Genomic DNA, 22,745 nt, shown 5'->3' on the forward strand with positions numbered 1-22,745 from the left:
GATGTGGTGCTGAGAAGAATGTATATTCTGTTGATTTGGGGTGGAGAGTTCTGTAGATGTCTATTAGGTCCGCTTGGTGCAAAGTTGAGTTCAATTTCTGCATATCCTTGTTAACTTTCTGTGTCGTTGATCTGTCTAATGTTGACAGTGGGGTGTTAAAGTCTCCCGTTATTACTGTATGGGAGTCTAAGTCTGTTTGTAAGTCTCTAAGGACTTGCTTTTTGAATCTGGGTGCTCCTGTATTGGGTGCATATATATTTAGTATAGTTAACTCTTCCTGATGAATTGACCCCTTTATCATTATGTAAAGGCCTTCTTTGTCTCTTTTGATTTTTGATGGTTTATAGTCTGTTTTGTCAGAGACTAGGATTGCAACCCCTGCTTTTTATTGTTTTCCATTTGCTTGGTAGATCTTCCTCCATCCCTTTATTTTGAGCCTATGTGTGTCTCTGCATGTAAGATGGGTCTCCTGAATACAGCAAACTGATGGGTCTTAACTCTTTATCCAATTTGCCAGTCTGTGTCTTTTAATTGGACCATTTAGTCCATTGACATTTAAGGTTAATATTGTTATGTGTGAACTTGATCCTGCCATTATGATATTAGCTGGTTATTTTGCTAACTAGTTGATGCAGTTTCTTCCTATCATCGATGGACTTTACATTTTGACATGTTTTGGCAATGGCTGGTACCTGTTGTTCCTTGTCATGTTTAGTGCTTCCTTCAGGATCTCTTGTAGGGCAGGCCTGGTGGTGACAAAATCTCTAAGCATTTGCTTGTCTGTAAAGGATTTTATTTCTCCTTCACATCCATTCTTTTTTCAAGGTTTTTAGTTCCTTTGCACTGGTTACATAGTTCCTCCTTTAGCTCTGAGAAGTTTGATCGACTGAAGCCTTCTTCCAACTCATCAAAGTCATTCTCCGTCCAGCTTTGTTCTGTTGCTGGCAATGAGCTGCATTCCTTTGGAGGGGGAGATGTGCTCTGATTTTTTGAATTTCCAGTATTTCTGCACTGCTTTTTCCCCATCTTTGTGGTTTTATCTGCCTTTGGTCTTTGATGATGGTGACGTACTGATGGGGTTTTAATATGAATAACCTTTCTGTTTGTTAGTTTTCCTTCTAACAGTCAGTACCCTCAGCTGTAGGTCTGTTGGAGTTTGCTTGAGGTCCACTCCAGACCCTGTTTGCCTGGGTATCAGCAGCGGAGGCTGCAGAAGATAGAATATTGCTGAACAACGAGTGTTGCTATCTGATTCTTGCTCTGGAAGCTTTGCCTCAGGGGTATACCCCGCTGTGTGAGGTGTGAGGTGTCGGTCTGCACCTAGTGGGGGATGTCTCCCAGTTAGGCTACTCAGGGGTCACAGACCCACCTGAGCAGGCAGTCTGTCCATTCTCAGATCTCAGCCTCTGTGCTGGGAGATCCACTGCTCTCTTCAAAGCTGTCAGACAGGGGCATTTACCTCTGCCGAAGTTTCTGCTGCTTTTTGTTTAGCTATGCCCTGTCCCCAGAGGAGGAGTCTACAGAGGCAGGCTGGCCTCCTTGAGCTGTGGTGGGCTCCACCCAATTCGAGCTTCCTGGCAGCTTTGTTTACCTACTTAAGCCTCAGCAATGGCAGGCGCCCCTCCCCCAGCCTGGCTGCCGCCTTGCAGTTAGATCTCAGACTGTTGTGCTAGCAATGAGGGAGGCTTGGTGGGCGTGGGACCCTCTGGGCCAGGTGTGGGATATAATCTCCTGGTGTGCCATTTGCTAAGACCCTTGGTAAAGTGCAGTATTAGGGTGGGAGTTATCCAATTTTCCAGGTGTTATGTGTCTCAATTTCCTTTTTTCAGGTGTTGTGTGTCTCAATTTCCTTTGGCTAGGAAAAGGAATTCCCTTCCCCCTTGTGTTTCCCAGGTGAGGGGATGCCTCGTCCAGCTTCAGCTCTTGCTGGTTGGGTTGCACCTGCAGACCAGTGCCAACTGTCTGACATGCCCCAGTGAGATGAACCCGGTACCTCAGTGAAAATGCAGAAATCATCCGTCTTCTGTGTCGCTCACGCTGGGACCTGGAGGCTGGGGCTGTTCCTATTCGGCCATCTTGGGCACCCCCAGCACCATTTATTAAATAGGGAATCCTTTCCCCATTTCTTGTTTTTGTCAGGTTTGTCAAAGATCAGATGGCTGTAGATGTGTGGTATTATTTCTGAGGGATGTGTTCTGTTCCACTGGTCTATGTCTCTGTATTGGTACCAGTACCATGCTGTTTTGGTTACTGTAGCCTTATTATAGTTTGAAGTCAGGTAGTGTGATGCCTCCAGCTTTGTTCTTTTGGCTTAGGATTGTCTTGGCAATGCGGGGTCTTTTTTGGTTCCATATGAACTTTAAAGCAGTGTTTTCCAAATGAATAGACAATTCTAAAAGAAGATATACAAATGGCCAACAAACATATGAAAAAAATGCTCAACATCACTAATGATCAGGGAAATGTAAATCAAAACCAGAATGTGATACCACCTTACTCCTGCAAGAATGGCCGTAATCAAAAAATCAAAAACTATTAGATGTTGGCCTGGATACAGTGAAGGGAAACGCTTTTACACCGCTGGTAGGAAAGTAAACTAGTACAACCACTATGGAAAACAGTGTGGTGATTCCTTAGAGCTAAAAGTAGAACTGCCATTTGATCCAGCAATCCCACTACTTGGTATCTACCTAAAAGAAAAGAAGTCATATGAAAAAGATACTTGCACATGCATGTTTATAGCAGCACAATTTGCAATTGCAAAAATGTGGAACCAATCTGCATGCCCATCAATGAGTAGATAGGGAAACTGTGAATACTACTCAGCCATAAAAAGGAATGAATTAATGGCATTCACAGCAACCTGGATGAGACTGGATACTATTATTCTAAGCGAAGTAACTCAGGAATGGAAAAACCAAACATCATATGTTGTCACTCATATGTGAGAGCTAAGCTATGACAATGCAAAGGCATAAGAATAACACAATGGACTTTGGGGACTCGGGGAAAGGGTAGGAAATGGGTGAGAGATAAAAGACCACAAATTAGGTGCAGTGTATACTGCTTGGGTGATGGGTGCACCAAAACCTCACAGATCACCACTAAAGAACTTACATGTAACCAAACACCTGTTCCCCAATAACCTATGGAAATAAAAAATTTTAATAAAAAAAAAATAAAAAACAAAGTAGTGGAACAGCCTAAAATTGCATATACATGGCAGGAGTTATTGGAATTTGTTGCAGTCATACAAAATATTTATTTTCTTTGTGTTAATATTGGTGTAACCATTTTCGTAGCTCATTTTGATCAATCATGGTAAAATCACCTTGAAAAGTATATACTCTGTCGCCCAGGCTGGAGTGCAGTGGCACCATCTTGGCTCACTGCCTCATGGGTTCAAGCGATCCTCCTGCCTCAGCCTCCCCAGTAGCTGAGATTACAGGCATGTAACACCACACCTGGCTAATTTTTGTATTTTTAGTAGAGACAGGGTTTTGCCATGTTGGCCAGGTTGCTCTCAAACTTCTGACCTCAGGTGATCCACCTGCCTCGGCCTCACAAAGTGTTTGGATTACAGGCATGAACCTCCGTGCCCAGCCATTTTGTGTGTGATTTTGTTCTCTGTTATAAAGAGAAAAAACACTGCAGCTGTAAAGCAGACATCTTCTATGTTCCCCCTCCGAGTCCTATTCCAAGCCCTCCTTCACCAAGGAAATTACTTCTTTGAATTTGGCATACATCTATTCCATATTTCTATTTTAAAATGCATGTATGTGTATTCCTCAGTATATAGCAGTTTTTTTGACTTGTGTAAATTGATTTGTGCTGTATAAATTTTCTGTACTTGCTTACTCACACAATGTTGTCTGCAAGATCTATTCATCATATTTCATACATAAAAATATAGATAATTCATTTTCATTGCTGTTCATTTTACCAACATATTACTTCTTCATAATTTACCTTATACTGTTGTTTATTCAGGTTGTGACCAGATTTTTAATATTAATTATTCTGTAATTAATATTTTTATATTGATTTTTCTATATTTTAGATTATTTAGGTAGGATAGTTGCTTACAAGTAGATATGAAAGTTTTTGAGGTGTGAGATTCATATTTGAAAATTTTTCCAAAAAAACTACAGTTTATAATCTCAAAACCCATTTATGAGAGTGCTCATCTTATAGCACTTTCACCAGCATTGAATATTCCAAGTTATTCTGGAGTTAATTCACTCATTTTTAATGGAAACAATTGACTTTGTGATTAAATTAAGTAGCATAGAAAAATGTGATCAATGTGTTGGTTGGATGTAAGCCATTTAGTTAAGTTCCAAGATCCACTTTAAAATCATCTATTGATTATGAAATACTATTGTATCATTTTATGTTGTGATTTTTTCTTCTTTCCAGAAAGGCTATATATGGATCTGCTATGCTTTATCTGTGCTATTAGGAGGTTATTGAAGTTTCCTCTGTAGTACATTTTATTATAACATCCAGTAATAAAAATATCTTTTTTTAGAAATCCAGCATATGCTTTACTTTCTTTATTGGGTATTTGTGATCACCAACTCTCTTCATTATTTTGGAATTTCAATTTTAAGCTCTAAGATGATGTCATCTTTGTAGCCAGAAGACCTGAGCAACTATATCATCTGCAGTTATGCAACCTTCATCAAATTATTCTCATTTTCCCCAGGAAATTGTTATCAGATTCTATATCCATAAAGTGGGATTATTATCACCTTATTATGTTCTTAAATAGATTAAATGAGATCCTTTAAAATAAAGTAGAAATATAGATTAGAATCAGTGATCTCTTTCCAAGTAGCCATCGATGACTAAATTCCCCAGTAGAACCCAGAATTAGAGAAATTTCAGAGGTATGATTGATCATCTTTCTCTGCCACCTTGCCTGACACAGCCAAGAGAGCAATTTATGCAGCGCATCACAGGTTGCCCAAATCCTTGGAAATCATGAAAGGCCTTATGTTCCCGCAGCGTCCTCCCCAACCTACGCACCAAGATTTTATACTTTTGTACCTTAGCCAACTCTCCCCAGAGTTAAAGTTTCAATTTTGCCATTTTCCAAAAAGACTTTAGAAATCTCGAATCCCTAAATTCTACCATAAATTCTAATTTTTCCTTCTTCCACTTTGGTCTGTCCCCTTACTCCTGCTACGCTCCTCTCTGACCTATGGAAACCTGAAGTCTTTTGTTTCTTCTATTTTTTCCTAGACTGTCAATTCCCTTCCTGGCCCAGAAAAAAAGTTATAATTGTTATCATTGATTTGATACAATCTTTTGATTGCTCTCAGTGATTCCTCTCAAACTTCTTCAGTATGGACCATTCTTCCCAACTGCTGATGTATACAAAATTCTTGTTCCCTTATGTTAACAGATTACCTCATTTCCTACTTCATCAAGAAAATTTGAGATCTTCAGAAATGCCTCCCTCAACTACCAGCCCTCCTTCCACCATGCCAACTTACACCCATACCATCCCTGCAGTATTCCCTCCAGTCTGAACGAATGAGGTGCCTCACTTTGATTCAGTGTCAGCCCCTCCCCTTGTGCTGTCAATCTCTCTTCATTGGCCCCTCTTGGAATTTACTCCTTTTTTTTTTTTTTTTTGGTACCATCTTATCTATCTTTAACCTGCTCCTCTTTGCCAGTGTCTTCATGTCAGCTTTCCTTTCCCTTAACCCCTCAGTTTTTTCACAGCCCCTTAACTTTTCTCCTCTCCTTTCGTTCAGGCTTTATAAAGAATTTCTACCTGTATTGTATCTATTTTCTTCTTATTTATCTTCAACCCACTGTAAGATAGTTATCACCTGAAATGTCTATATTAGTCAGGGTTCTCTAGAGGGACAGAATTAGTAGGATAGATAGATATATAAAGGGGAGTTTATTAAGTAGTATTAACTCACACAATCACAAGGCCCCAAAACAGGCCCTCCGCAAGCTGAGGCACAAAGAAGCCAGCTCAAGTCTCAAAGCTGAAGAACTTGGAGTCCGATGTTCAAGGGCAGGAAGCATCCAGCGTGGGAAAAAGATGTAGGCTAGGAGGCTAAGCCAGTCTACTCTTTTCATGTTTTTCTGCCTGCTTTATATTACCTGGCAGCTGATTAGATGGTGCCCACCCAGATTAAGGGTGGGTCTGCCGTCTCCAGCCCACTGACTCAAATATTAATCTCCTTTGGCAACACCCTCACAGACACCTCCAACATCAACACTTGGATCTTTTAATACAGTCAAGTTCACACTATTAACCATCACAATGTCTATCACCGAGGTTACTAGTGACCTACTGTTTTTAAAATGGAGTGGATATCCTCGATCTCTTATTTCACTGGACACCTTTCCTGAGTAGGATGCTCTTGTTCACTTCCTTTTCCTAACATAACTCTATCATTGGACTCTAGTCACCCTTACACTTCTGGACACCATTCCTTCTTGTTGTTCTTTCTGTTTTCAGCCCTCAAGTATTAGTGTCCCTTAAGGTACTGTCCTCAGTCAACTGCACTCTAGTTCCTCTCACATTCCCCATGGAGAGCTCATTCACGCGAGTTTCTACTTCCGTGATACTGCTAAGTTGTATCTCCAGCTGAAACCTATTCTCTAAGCTTCAGTTTTTGATAGCCAGCTGATTTCTGGTAATCTCCACCTATGTCCTCCAGGAACCTGAAGTTAATTATGATCAAAACTGATTTCAGTCTCTCCCATTTATCTGCTTCCACCCCAATACTCTGCATCTCCACTGGTGACATCACCACATGCTGGGAAACTGGAAGACATGTTTGTGCATGACTCACTCCCTCGCCCCCATATCCTGTCACCAAGTCCTACCATTTTTATCTTTTAAATGTTTCCTGAAGCAGCTGCTTTTTATTCCTCATTACTTCTTTCATTACCAGCCCTGTTAAGTTTCCTGTTTTTGTTTTTCTTTTTTCAAAAAGGATAGAGTATATATACAGAACACCAATCTGCCAAAATCACTTTCCATTAAAAATATTTTAATTATGCTCCTTCACTTATGCAACAAAGTCTATCTCCTTTAAAAAAATACCAGCTTTGAGTTTCTTGAGGGCAGAGACCATACCATGTACTGTGACTAGTGTAATGCCTAGCACTTAGAAAGTGTTTAATTAGATCTTACTTAATGAAGGGATGAGTAAATTATAGAAGTGCTGTGTATCCTTTCTTCTTATTCTTTTTTTCATACAGTGTCACTATGTGGCCGAGACAATACTATTTGCCAAATAATCCACATCCTCCCTCTATATTTCCCAGCCTTCCTTGCACTTAGGGTGAGGCCACATAAGTAGTTCTAGACAATGAACTATAAGCATAAATGCTGCATGTCACTTGCAGCCCAGTATCTTTAAGAGCAGTGGTGAATTTTCCACACTCTCTATTCCCTTTCTTTGGCTCTCCTGACAATCTTGAGATGGTGTCACAACATCATGGGGCAGAAATGCATGCTGAACATACAGTAGTAGGGATAGTGGAAAGTAAGCCTTTTGTGTTAAATCACTGAGATTTCAGTGTTAATTTGTTAAAACAGCATAATCTAATCCACCCTGAATAATAATAATGTTTACTGTTACAAGTTTATACATCAGTCTCTGTCTTACTGTATACATATGAGCTTTTATTGAACCTTGCCCAGTGGGCAGCTCTTTTGCTTCTCCTTACATGTGTATAATGCATAGGTAAAAAAAAAAAAAAAAAAAAAAAAAAAAAAAATTGGGAGGCTGAGGCAGGTGGATCACCTGAAGTCAAGAGTTTGAGAACAGCCTGGCCAACATGGTAAAACCCTGTCTCTACTAAAAATACAAAAATTAGCCAGGCATGGTGGCCTGTGCCTGTAGTCCCAGCTACTCGGGAGGCTGAGGCAGGAGAATCACTTGAACCCAGGAGGTGGAGGTTGCAGTGAGCTGAGATCACACCATTGCAGTTCAGCCTGGGTGACAGAGTGAGACTCCATCAGACAGGAGAGGAGGGGAAGGAAGGGGAGCGGAGGGAAAAAAAGGGGAAGAAAGGGGAGAGGAGGGGAGCCACACATAACTGATGTTTTCCAACTCACCTGCCTGTTGCTAGCCAGCCCTCTGCCTCAAAACCTCTGAATATCAGAGTGTGCTCCCTACACATGATTTATATTTTCCATCCTTGCCCAGCCTGACATATAGGCAGAGCAGTTCATTGCCTATTCCCTGTGATCTAAGTGAGAGTAGAAGTATTTTTCTACATGCTCACACGCACACACATCCTCCGTACTACCTCATGGATGCGTTTGATTTCACAGCAGAATGCCATGTCTCTACATTTCAAACCTTGTTATTAAGGAAACTTCTCCCAAGAATCGTACCATGTTCTATTGCAAGCACAGGCTAAAGGAATCAGAGCTATCTCCAAAGTAGATCTGGAAGTCTTAAGCCCTCCTAATTTGTTAAGGATGTGTAGATAACCTCCACTGACCTACAATTACTAATATTCTCATGGTAACTTTGATATAATTCCATTCTTTTCTACAAGTATTCTACAAAATGCACTGCTTTTGTATTTGGAACCTAATTAGGTTCCAAATTTCATTGAACAGATTTATATTTTGTTGTTTCAGTAATAATTCTTTCAGTTAGAAAAAAAAAAAAACAAAAAACAGAAAATCTGCCTTCCAGGCTTATATAATCTTACCAGGATCTATCCTTTAGCTCTACTTTCTGTAGAAATGCTCCATCCTCAGACAGTCTCTCTTTTTGTCATGCGTGAAGTTCACAGGGCCGCACCCTTTCAGTTTCATATCCAGCAGAGAAAAGCAAAAGTGTTTCCCCCAGAAGTCACAAAGATTCATTGCTTTGTATGTGTTCTAAAGGGGCCATGTTCCCATCCCTGGACCAATCTTTGTGGCCAGGTAGATACAGTGCAGTAGTTAGCTGAGGCGTTAATCGTCTCCTGAAGTGGTAAACAAACAAACAAACAAAAAAGGAATGGGCTTCAAAGGAAGCACAAGGCCTAAGAATAGGGAAGGGAATAATTTCTGGAGAGAAATTAGGCTACCAGAAGGAAGGTTATGATGTTGGCAGCAATAGCAACCTCTATTCTCTCTATACAGTCTGCTGCCTGGAGTTAGAAATTAGAGACAGCATCTAGTTAGAGAAAAAAAAGTGTTTCTTTATATACTACATGTTACACTTTATTCTCTCTGTCCCTTCTCTGAACTTTTAAAAAAACATATTCTAAAGTATTTTCCTATACGCTGCCTTGTGTTTTAGTTGTTTATAAATATTTCTCTCCCCTAGATCTAGATCTAAATCATCAGCTATTTCAAGGCAAGTACTGGGGTTTATATGACCATGCATTCTGCATTGTGCATTACATGTAGTAGGCATCCCCGACTATTCAACAAATAATTATTCATTGACAAAATGAAAGGATTAAAAGTCCATGGGTCTTCAGGTGGTAGCTTGGGGACTGATTTTTTCAAAGTCACTGGGTCTTACTCATCTTACTCATAGTGTTAGGTTGGTGCAAACGTAATTGCAGTTTTTTTGTCATTGAAAGTAATGGCAAAACCACAATTACATTTGCACCAGCCCAATATTATCTCATCACAGTTCTGTAACTCCTGTGTGTGCATGGATGTTTGTATGTGAGGTACTAATAGACACACAGTAAGAAGCTACTATGTGCCCATGGTAAGCAACAGGGATATAAGGATATAGTGATTACAAAACAAACATTCCCCAGGTCTTCAAAAGTTTATATTCTAGTGACAAAGACAGATGCTTATCAAATAGAGTGTAATCAGTGCTCCAAAGAATAATTATAAGGTATTCAGGCACAATGTATGTGAGTAATAGATCTTCAATTTTATTATTATTGTTCTAACTGATTCCAGATCAATTCCAAATTGGCTATGTCAGGGAATACCAGTTTTGCTAGAGGTCAATTAAAGGTGGAATTTCTTAGATGATTAACACTAGATTCCCAAGTAAAAGCTCAAGATCCAAGAAATTACATCTTATATTTGTGATAAGTAAAAACTAATTTAATTTTCTTTTCCTCTCTCCTTCCTCCTACCTCTCTCCCAGCCTGAAGTTCTGGATCAAATACAAAATTTGAGGGAGTTATGGATGGATAATAATGCATTACAAGTGTTACCTGGGGTATGTAAGTTTTTATTCTACCATGTTGTCTAATATTTATGTTATACATTTGTTGTATTTGATCATAATCTCAACTCTTAAATGTCAGTGTTTGTATTTCAAACTAAAATAACACTCATTAGAAGTGTTCAGTCACCAAGTGTTTTCACCATTTGTTTTTTAGTATTTTATGTATCTTTTTGTGAGTGTTATAGGTGTACGAAATATAAGAAAGATTTTTCTTATTCCCTTTGGAGTATATTTGTCATCTCTTCCCACATTTACTGTTCTTTAAAAGCCGAAATAATTTATAGTTATATTTTTAAAAAGCAAAATACTATATATAATACCAAGTTTTATTTTTACAAAATCAACCTTATTCTTACAGGTAACTAGACAATGGTTTTTATTCATTTTATTAGAGCTCTTTTACAAAACAAAAATCTCTCTCAGTTCAGGTGATTTTCAATAGAACCCGTGTGAATTTTTGAAAATGGCAAGGATCATACAGTATTAAAAACAGGAAGTTAAACCAAAGACAAATTTTTTCCTCGACTAAAGGCCAGCTCAGTAGTATCTCCTGAGTGTAGGTTTACCAGTCAACTCATTGAGTGTGATTATTCCTACTTTTTCCATCTAACAAAAGAATGTTCTCATAAAACACTGCCCCTTGCCACTTGCATACACACACACACTGAGAGAGAGAGAGAGAGAGAGAGAGAGAGCGCAAACACAAGTCTCCCTATTGTTTTGTACAACTCCAAACTCCTGGCATTGGTCTAAGTAGGCACAGCAGGTGAATATGTAATAAATCTTCAGCCAACACAGAGGTTTAGATGTGTATTCTCAAAACCAGTTTTATTTCTTTTTTGAATTGACATTAAAAATTACTTAAAATGACAGCAAAACCAACAAGAACAAGACATTTATTCTGTCTTTGAACAAGCATAAGACCACATAAAGGAGAAAATCTGAAACAAAGATTATGGAAAAATAATTAATGCTCTTATCAAAAGATACATTTATACCATCACAGACACAAAACAGAAAAATATGCACATCTATTATTCACTGATTTATTTAAAAATCATGTACCAATAAAGCTCTATGAAACAGAAACTATACTAATGTCAGGGTTACAAAGATAATATATTCAATGACCTTGAATATATTTGTTTGAGAAGCTCACGCATGGCAGGATAAACTGATCTGGATTTCACTACTCATAGCAGAGCCTGATTTGTGCTATAGTCAAGGTATGTACAAATCCTGAGGCAACACAGGTAAGACACTTACCAATCCCTGTGCAAAGATTGAAGAATCAGAATGTATGCCTAGCTGAAAGTTTATACCTCTTCTTCAATATATTTATTTGTTAAAAATTACATAGCATTTACCATGGGCTAGGCATTCTCTCTCTGTTTTACAAATATTGATTCATTGAATCCCTACAACAACCCTATGAAGTAAGTTCTACTACCATCCCCATTTTATAGATGAGGAAACTAAAACACAAAAAAAGTAACTGGCCCAAGATAGCACAGCCAGTAAATGGTGGAGCTGTAATTCAAACCAGCGCCAGAGGCTGCTGTTGACTGTAAAGCTCCCAAAGGCTCTCTATGGAACCAATAGAAGGTACAAATGAGAATTTTACTTTTCACAATGTTTACATTCCCAAAATCCACTGTGCAAATCAACTCACATGCCAAATTTCTCGGTAAGTTTGTTATTTAAGTGGAAAGGCAAGGATGAAATCTTCCATAAAGCATATAATGCTGCCTAATTTGTCTGTCTCGAGAGTAGATTTTTCATATGTACTGCTAGCTTTATATAGATTCCCTATTTTATTTTGTGTACTTGCACTTGGTAATTTGTTATACGCTGTGTGGGAATACTCTACACCTCCCTGCCTGAAATAGCCATGGCTTTCTGGATGTTGGTGCTGGCAAAGAATTGCTTTTCAGTTACCCCAAAATACTTGACTTTGAATGGTTCATCTTGAGTGCAGTCTCCAGCCTATGTCTGTCAGTTTCACAGAATAATTAAAACATTTAATATCATTAGCCATGGGGAAAAGAAACACATTCACTTTTTTCTTAGTTCATGTATCATAAAAAAGTTAATATACTTTGTGAATACTTTTGAATAGTCTGGGCTATTATTTTCCACTGTGTTTTTCACAAATCAGAGAAGCAAATAGACAATGATCAAATATTTAGTCTTTTACATAGTTCTATCTTGTGACCATCAATCTAAGGTTAATCAACCAAAATATGACTAAACCGTGTATTGAATTCACATTTATTTTAAACAAACTCTAGTATCTTCTTTTACTTGTGGTTTCTACTCGTTTCATCTGCTGTCCACTGCTCACCTATAGACCCTTCTATGCCCGGAGGATGTGAGATCAACATTCAGTGTCCTCAAGGACTGTAAGAATTTATGCCTTTACAGTCCTCAGGCTGTGATTGCTTTGATACAGTGTTTTCAACATCAAAGTGTTGTTCCAAAAACAATGTTTAGGAACTGCACGCCAAAATATTAAATTATGCTGAAGATAGCAATGAAGGAAGCTTCAAGGAGAAAATAAGTTTTCTCATGATATCTCATGATCAAGGAACAAAAAAGAAACACACACACACATCATTCTTTCATTGCTCAATGGAAAAGAAGGGTGAACTTAGGTAACATGATAGTTCCTTGGGATGGAAAGCTATGAGTAAAGTGACAGTATTTTTCCAAGTGACACATTTCCAAGCATGAGGAGAACTCTGTCTCATCCAAAGTACTCTGATTCTAGCTAGCAAATATTTAGTCACTCCAAGCCTGTGCTCACACTCTGCACCCACATGGGAAGCTGAGGGAGCAGAGCTAGAGATTTGCACGGGGTTAATTAAGGATATGTGCCCTCCAAATGGGCTTTGTAACCTGTAGTCTGATCAAATTGAGTTTGAAATCAGCTCCACCCCATATTAATGGGATAACTGTGGAGTGTTACTTGTAGTAGATGCTCTCATGCATCCTTCTTCAGGGCTGAAGAATTTACTCTATTCCCCCAGCTTCTGGAAGTGCTGCTTGCAGCTCTCTAGCCTTCTTCAGAAATTACCTCACCTAAAGAGAACATCTTCACCCACGGTCATAACCCCATTCCCAGAGACCTCCATCCAGTGATCAATCAATGCAGGTATATAAAGGCTCGGCCCTTCATTCTCTACTCAGAACAACTTCAGGGCAATCCCAAGTTCAGTGATCTTGGAAGCGCCAGCCAAAGACTTTCTTAAGACTTCATCACAGCCCAACTTCTTTGTCTACCTAATCCTGCCCCCTTTCTTTCCTGTCTCTTCCTTTCTACTGGCGTTGATCCTAAACACTCTCAAAAACTTCTGTCTTTGCCTCTGCTTCCCAAGCAATCCAACATGTGACATGACTTAATCTCCAATCTTTAATATGTGTTAAAATGCAGATTCTGATTCAGCAGGTCTGGGGTGAGTCTGACATTATACTTTTTTTTTTTTTTTTTTTTTTGGCAGAGTCTCACTCTGTTGCCCAGGCTGGAGTTCAGTGGTGTGATCTCAGCTCACTGCAACCTCCTCCTCCTGGGTTCAATGGATTCTCCTGCCTCGGCCTCCTGAGTAGCTGAGATTACAGGCGCCCACCACCATAGTCAGCCAATTTTTGTATTTTTAGTACAGACGGGGTTTCACCTTGTTGATCAGGCTGGTCTCAAACTCCTGATCTCATGATCTGCCCACCTTGGCCTCCCAAAGTGCTGGGATTACAGGTGTGAGCCACCGTGCCTGGCAGAGATTATACATTTCTAGCAAGCTCCCAGATGGTGTCAATGTGCTGGTCTGCCGAACACATTTTGGGTAGCAAAAATATAAAATATTGAATCAAATAATATATATATAGCATAGTGCCAAGTGCAAGCTTGTGTGTATGTAATAAATGTATGTGCTTATTGTGTATTTGTTTATTTATACTCTGTCAAGTGATTAGAGATGGTAAAGTATGCACAGGTAGACCAGATAAACAGAAGAACCATTCATTGAATAACTGAAATGTGTGGAACATTTATTTACAAAACATGCCCTAAAGGAAAAGGAAAATGAAGACCTTTGCCCTGCCCTAACTCCTCTAGTCCGTGTCCCACCCACATGTTCACTCCTTGCCCAAGATATGGGTTTCTCCTCAGAAATCAGTTACTAATCCAATCGTTCCACTTCTAACTTACTCTGGAGTCCATCCCCTCTTCATCCTCACTTCTGCTGCCTTAACAGCTAAAATACTTCTATATCCTTCTAACAGATCTCCTTGACTCCAGCTTTTTTTGTTTTTTTTTTTTTTTTGGAGATGGAGTCTCACTCTGTCGCCCAGGCTGGAGTGCAGTGGCCGGATCTCAGCTCACTGCAAGCTCCGCCTCCCGGGTTCACGCTATTCTCCCGCCTCAGCCTCCGGAGTAGCTGGGACTACAGGCGCCCACCACCTCGCCCGGCTAGTTTTTTTGTATTTTTTAGTAGAGACGGAGTTTCACCGTGTTAGCCAGGATGGTCTAGATCTCCTGACCTCGTGATCCGCCCGTCTCGGCCTCCCAAAGTGCTGGGATTACAGGCTTGAGCCACCGAGCCCGGCCGACTCCAGCTTTTGAAAGTTCCCTGAAGTTATTTCTTCTAAGCATAAATCTGTTCATGTCATTCCCCATCATACAATCCTTTTGCTTTCCTTGCCTATAAAATAGAGTTCACATTTCTTCACATGACATAGAAACCCTTTGAGCAGCTGGCTTCTCCCTGTAATCTCTACTTCATCACTGTACTCAGCCACTTTGAATTTCCCACTCTTCCTCAAACATAGCATGCTTTGTCACACTTTATAAATGTACATGCTGTTCTCCCTTCCAGGTACAGGTTCTCTTCTTTTGACAAGCAGCATCTTCCAGGCCATTTGCAGTCCTTCCCTGTTCTATGGCATTCACTACATGCTTTTTTATTGCACTTGTCACAGGGTATTATAATTATTTCTTACTTAAAAGTTTCCTTCATTACTGAGAACTCCTTATTGATAAAAAACTTTGTCTTCATCATGGCAAGTCTGTCCCCATACTTAGCTGTCTTATTCTTGATTGTTCTTCAATACATAACACAGATACTGGTACATAGTAGATCCTTCAAAAAGGGCCATTGAATGAGCAAAACATTGACTCTGATTAATAGGGTCATCTCCAAAATTATAATTTAAAACCTTTCTTATGCATTTGAAGTTTTAAGGATCAACCTGCCAATGTCATTGTTTCAATGGCAGTTTATTTAGTTGGGAGTTGTTTATTTTATTCAGTGCCAACTTCAAGGTTATTGTGTGTTTTCTAACTGCTGCACTGAGATATAATTCACATACCATATGCAGTTCCTTGGTTTTTGGACTACTAACATAGTTGTACAACCATCACCACAATCTAATTTTAGAACATTTTCATGACCCCTAAAAGAAACCCTGAACCTATTAGCCATAACTCCTATACTCGCCATCCACCCAGCTCCCAGCAACCCTACTCAACTTTCTATCTCTATGGATTGGCATATTCTGGACATATCATATAAATGGAATCATACAATATGTGGTCTTTTGTGACTGGCATCTGTTACTTTGCATGTATTTTCAAGGTTCATACATTGTGTAACATGTATCCATACTTTATTCCTCTTTATTGCCAAGTAAGGCTTCATTATATGTATATGCCACATTTGATTTATGTGTTCATCAACTGATGGACATTTGGGTTGTCACCAGTGTTTGGCATTGTGAATAATGCATCTGTGACCATTTGTGTAAGTTTTTATATTTACATATGTTTTTATTATCAGTGGTGTGTACCTATACTGGTATAAGCCTATTTATTGTTGAGTCATTTTGAGAAACTACCAAACAGTTTTGCAAAGTGGCTATACCATTTTACATTCCTACTAGCAATGTTTGAAGTTTACAATTCCTCCATTCTTGCCAACACTTGTTATTGTTGTGGTTGCTTTTAAAATAAACTTTATGGTGTAGTGGTTCTTACAACTTTAAAATGTCTTGTGAAAGTTTCTCAACTAACCCTGAGTTTATGCAATGTCATCAAGTCTATAGGGAAGTTAAAGATGTTGGTATACCTGGATATGTCAAAAAACAGAATAGAAACAGTTGACATGGACATTTCTGGATGTGAAGCCCTTGAGGACCTCTTATTGTCATCCAATATGTTGCAACAATTGCCTGACTCTATAGGTGAGGATACAATATTTTGTCACAAATATTTATGTCAAATATACCATTTTCTTTTTTGGAAGTATAGTTTGTCTATAGATATAGGTAATATACTGTTAGCCTGATGTTAATAAATTTTAAAATGTGCTATAGAAATCATAAAATAGTATCTAACAAATATCTTAAGTGAAATATTAACTCTAGTCTCCAAATTCAAGAAGGCTCTCCTGTTAAAATGATCCTACCAAATTGATATTGTTTAAAAATTGTTATATCTCCTAAGTTGCAAAATGTTATTATAAGGAATATGTGTGTTTTCTTCAGAGTAATTTAATAATCATGTATGTATCCTTATATTATGATAGAATTACAATAGCTTCCATCCACAAGATGTTGCTATATTCTATTTGTATTATTGTTGTAACATTGGTATGAGTAACATATAAAAAGTATAAACATAAAATGTCTTCTTAGTTCTATTATTTTTAAAAAGTCACATGTCCTTAACATGTTAAGATTCATTAGATCAGATAATTTGCCTGTTAGTATATAAAAAGCACTCATACATTTTCGTTTAAGAATGTTTATATGGCCCGGGCACAGTGGCTCACGCCTGTCATCCCAGCACTATGGGAGGCCAAGGCTGGTGGGTCACAAGGTCAGGAGTTTCAGACCAGCCTGGCCAATATGGTGAAACCCTGTCTCCACTAAAAATACAAAAAGTAGCCTAGCATGGTGGTGCATGCCTGTAGTCCCAGCTACTCAGGAGGGAGGCTGAGGCAGGAGAATCACTTTAACCCAGGAGGCGGTGGTTGCAGCGAGCCAAGATTACGCCACTGCACTCCAGCCTGGGCAATAGAGGGAGACTCCATCCCGAAAACAAACAAACAAACAAAAAAATTTATATGAGTAAAATAGTGAAAGACTAATTTAAATAAGGAGTAAGCTTTTTTGTATAGGTATCTTGCTGTTAGTATTTATAAAAGAACTCTACGAAAAGGGTAATCATTAAATTACTTAACTTTGTAACATAGATTTTAGCCTCTTTGAAACAGATGTGTTATATGTTCTGGAACTTAATCATTATTAAGACTGACCGAAGTTCAGAATCAGTCTTATATTAACAATGTGGTGCTCTTATCCTTTGTGGATGCTGCAGATCCAGTCCAAGCCAGCTTGTCACTTGCAATAGTTTTCCACAGTGAATTTTCTGTTCCCTTTTTCCCTAGCTCCACATACTAGTTGTAAATTTTTAATCATTATTAAGTTCCAGAACGTGTAACTTTTAAAAATTAAGCCATATCCTAGATAATCCAGTTGAAGATGAGGCAATTTCCCAAATTTTTCTTCAATGCATTATTACTTCTATTTAGCCATTCTTTGAGGCTGATAAAGAACATTAGTTTTAGCAAAATTGTGGTCTATCTTTTCTTTCTTTCTAGAATTGTTGACTTTTTATTTACAAAATCACATATTTTATAATGTTATTTCTCTAACTTGCTCAATCATGGGTCTTAACTGAGAGTTTTATTAAACACTTCCACATTTCTAGGCTTTGTCTCTTAAGATTCTGATTCAGTAAATGAGACAAGCCCCCGATCTGTATTTTTATTAAACATCATAGATGAGACTTGTGATCAGACAAATTTAGGACATACTGGTTTATGTTGTAACAGGTAAGGAAGTATGATTATAGAGAACATCCACTGGTCAAGATGACAGAGCAACTTAATACATAACCTTACACCCCTACTCAACCACCATCCCATAGCATTTTAAATATATCATGAAAATATGAAAACTATATATATTCAAAGAACATATTTTTCTTCATTACTGACTCCTCAGTGCCAAGAACTGTGCCTGGCATATTCTATGTGCTGTTTGAACATTTAGTAAATAAAATAATTTAACCACACTCACCCAGGCATGATGGCACGTGCCAACAGTCCCAGTTACTCAAAAGGTTGAGACAAGAGGATTGCTTGAGCCCAGGAGTTCAAGTCCACCCTAGGCAACATAGCAAGACTCCATCTCTGACAAAAAAAATTCTGATTAAAAAAAAAAAGTTATCTTTGCTTAAGAAGAATGAACATCAACCTGAACCTGTGATAGACTGGAAAGCCAGCAATATCCCCAGGCCTGATGGGCTACAAACGACAAACAGCAGCTGTAAGTTCGGTTCTTACAGTAAAATAAGAAATAGAACGACCTTAAGCACAACAGAGGAATCAGAACTTACAGAAAATTAAGGTGGGACCTCTTTTCTGTGAAAAGGGACTGAAAAAATTTACAACTAGTATGTAGAGCTAGAGAAAAGGGAAACAACAGAAAATTCACTGCGGAAAACTATGGCAAGTCACAAACTGGCTTGGACTGAATCTGCAGCATCCACAAAGGATAAGACCACCAACATTGCTAATATAAGACTGGTTCTGAACTCCAGAAACCTGGGGGTCAGGTGGAGGTCACCAGAAAACTGCCAAACAGGGAGAAGTGAGCATAGTGAAGGGGGAAACATTCACCCTCACAAATGAGCTTGCAAACAAAAATGTTGAAGGAAACTAATGTTGCTTTGACAACCAAAAATTCAACCAAATAGGAGAATTTACCCTAAGGGAAATAAAAGTTATCAACCAATATAAAAATTATTTTAAGTATGTATAGAACCTCAAATAGATAAAAGAATAACAATTAGTTGTTATATCCAAATAATTTGTGCCAGTAAAAGAGGATTCTTTTATATTTAAAATGCTGAAATACAAATAATATGACTTATCAAACAAAAATATGAGCTATGACTAAAAATAGATGGTTAAGAAAAATAATCAATTAAAAATCCTGAAAATGAAAAGGAAGATATTGGTCAAAGGGTACCAAGTTGCAGTTAGACAGGAGGAATAAATGATTAAATGTACAGATATGTTAATTAGCTTGATTCAATCATTCTAAAGTGATACCACTGCATTACTATGTACCTGATAATTATTTACAATTTTAATTTGCCAAAAAGTTTTCAAAAATAAATTTTGAAAAATAAATCCTGGAAATTAAAATACCACATTAGGTATGAAATACCACATAGGGAAATTTTAAAATACAACAGCTATAATGAAGAAAGTATGTATAGTCAGATAAAAAATTTGTAAGTTGGAAGACAGTGCTGAGGAACAGAACAGGCACATAGAAATTTGTTAATAAGAAATATTAAAGATGACTTAAGAGACACAGGGAATAGAACAGAAATTGCATTCTAAAAATGAAAAAAAGTGAAAACATTACATTCTCCGGGAATAAATACAGAATTCCAGAAATACAGAACAGAATAAATGGAAAAGAGGAACTATTCAAAGAGAAAACAGTTGATACTATTTTTCAGCATTAAATACACAACTAATATATCATACTAAATGCATAGTGCTAAAAGAGATAAGTATAATAAATTTGCACTGGCTCATTGTTCTGAAACTGCAAGGACAAAGAAAAATATTGTTTAAAGCTGCCATAGAACAAAAAGAGCTTATCTAAAAAATCATAATTAGAGAAGTCATCATTGTCATCAGTGACAATATCTTCTGGACAGCGGTGTAATATCTCCAGAGTACTGAAGGTTAATTACAGGCAGACTGGATTTCTATACCCAACTAAACATTCATTCAGGAGTGAGCACACAACAAATATATTTGAACATATACCAAGAATAAGAGAATCTGCTCTTAAAAGATGTACTTTACTCAGAAAACAAAAAGCTCAGAAGGAAGGAAGTGAATGCATAAAGCAATGGCAAGCTTTACCAAATTTACCAACTTAAGTTGGTAAATTACATTAATTAAATTACTCAATTTGGTAAATGACATTGTTATATCTAAATAATTAGTGCTTGTAAAAGATGAATCTTTTATATTTAAAATGTTGAAATAAAGAACAGGGTAGAGCAATATTAGACAGGATTAAGGAATGTGAAGGACCTTATCTTATTCAAGCAGAGGCTAGAAATACTGCATAACTTTGCATGAAATATTCAGTTAAATAGACATGTTAAAAATGTAAATGTATCTACTTAATAGAAATGAAACTGATACTTCCAAACTAGGAGAGGAGGGGAAAAGTTCTGAAGAAAATATTCATATGGTGGAAGAAAGAAAAATAAAATGTAAAAAAAGATAAAATAGAAGTTATAAAATAAGATGGTAAAAATAAATTCAAATTGTCATAAGTCACAACAAATGTAATAGATTTAATGGATTAAACTTATTCTGTTAAAAGATCCAGAATTTCAAGTTCAGCTATATTGTGGTTATGAGACATATCTAAAACAGAACACAGAAAGTTTGATTTTACAAAGGCAATAGAGTTCGTTACCAGACTGGGCAACATAGCAAGTCCCCAATTCTACAAAAAAATTTAAAAATTAACCAGGCACAGTGGCACACACTTGCAGTCCTAACTACTAGGGAAGCTGACGCAGTAGGATTGCTTGAGCCCAGGAGTTCAGAGGTTGCAAGAGAGCTATAATAGCACCATTGCACTCCAACCTGGGTGACAGAATGGGACCTTGTCTCAAAAAAAAAAATACAAAAAAAAAGCTGGTAGAAAATGAAGCATTATTTTTAACATGATATAATTGTTTGTATAAAATAGTTTCCTTTAAGAAAGCAAACTAGGAAATTAGCCTTCTGGTCTGAAGAAGTCAGCATGTAATGGGTAACAGAATATCAAGCTAGACACTGGATTGCCATATGACACACTAGGATAGGTAGGTGGTATTATATATTTTACACCTTCATTTATGACCTGAATGCTTCTCAAAGTAACTGTTGTAGTAGCTTACTCCTTGAACTATCTTTGGACCTTATTGACCTGTCAGGGAAATTTGTGTTTTTACATCTGCAGAGTTGCCACAGTCCCTGATTATAGATGTAGAGTAACTGACTCTCCTCAGAGAATTCCCTTTCTTGGTCAAAATAAATATCTGGAATAGGAAACTGAGAAGTCTGTTCTGAGGCCCTAGAATGGTTCATTGGTGATAATTGCATGGCGAATTGCATTGTGTACTCCTTATTTGGAGCATGGATTATCTATTGGACTACCAACATTTAAAAGAATAAAAGATAAGAATCTTCATAGTATTAACAGAGGGATATGGCAACGAAAATAAAATCTTTACTTTCTTCATGCCTTTTTTAGTTCCTCTGCAGCTATAGGGTATTTGAATGGAGTGATATCCTCAACAACAAGCCCTGTATGCTGAGTCACTTTTCCTGTACTAGTTCCAGGGCAAATGAAAGGGACCTTTTTCCTCTTCTAGATGGAGAGTTTTAATAATCAGCTTCTTGGGATAGCAGAGAAACTCAATAAAGACAAATAAAAATAAAGAAAAAAATTTTGCTTAATAATTTATCTTACTCCCTTACAGGTTAAGGGCATGGGCTTCATAGTTAGGTTACTTAGAGATCTGATTCTGGCTTTTCTACCTTACTTGCTGTGTGACCTTAGACAAGTAATCTTGCCTCAGTTTCATCATCTATTAAGTGATAGTAGTAACAGTACCTGACATATAGTAAACAACTATTGTAATAATATAATATTTATTATAATCTTAGATTTGATGAGTGCACAACTATTTGCTTTCAAAGTTCTATTGTATATCCATAAATGTAAATATTAGTAAATTAATGTTTAATATATTGATGCTGATCATATATATGTGTATATAGTTAAAATTGTAGGAAAAGGCCTTCTTTTTCTATCTCTTCAGTATTTCTTAGTTGGGAGTATAGGATGAAGAGATGGAGACTTGGAGAAGGGCACAAGGAGAGAGAAGGAATAGGATAAAATACCTTTGATTACTCTAGAGAAAAGAGTCCAAGCACATATGATATAGAATTGCAATAAATATATTATCTGCCAGAGGAAGACATGAGCAACAAGGGTGAGGCTTGCAACCTAATTTCATCTCAGGAGCAGTCATGATTCTACAGAAGCTCCAGATTCTGTCCAAAGAGTATCCTCTTGGATGGAATATGAGTGTTGGCAAAATAGCCACATCACAGATGAGTGAAATTCCTTTAAACCCACAGACTTGGAGCTGAGCAGGAACTAAATTGCTTCAACCTTTAAAAATATTGAAAAAGATGCATTTAACAGAAGCTTCTTGTGAGAGCCACTACTCCAATCTTCAGGAAAATCTGTCACATCAGCATTTAGCCTTAGACCCTAACCTGCCTCAAGGTTTTCTCTGCATTACTTCAGACCTGGAGACCATGATCCTCTGAAAGTACTTTGCACCCTGACTTTGTGATGTTTGCTCAGCCATCTGTAACCCACTCCCAAGCTTCTTGTGAC

The 22,745-nt window shown here is 37.7% G+C and overlaps 1 protein-coding gene across 1 annotated transcript in view; it reads left to right on the forward strand.

The window, feature by feature from the left end:
• LRRC7 (leucine rich repeat containing 7) overlaps positions 1-22,745 on the forward strand; it is a 597,129-nt gene that overhangs the window by 442,466 nt on the left and 131,918 nt on the right. Inside the window, exons 9-10 of the mRNA XM_011936894.1 lie at positions 10,104-10,178; positions 16,277-16,421. Coding sequence (XP_011792284.1) covers positions 10,104-10,178; positions 16,277-16,421 — 220 coding nt within the window. The remainder of the gene's footprint in view (positions 1-10,103; positions 10,179-16,276; positions 16,422-22,745) is intronic.

This window comes from Colobus angolensis, unplaced genomic scaffold, assembly GCF_000951035.1.
Source record: "Colobus angolensis palliatus isolate OR3802 unplaced genomic scaffold, Cang.pa_1.0 Scaffold158, whole genome shotgun sequence".
NCBI lineage: Eukaryota > Metazoa > Chordata > Mammalia > Primates > Cercopithecidae > Colobus > Colobus angolensis.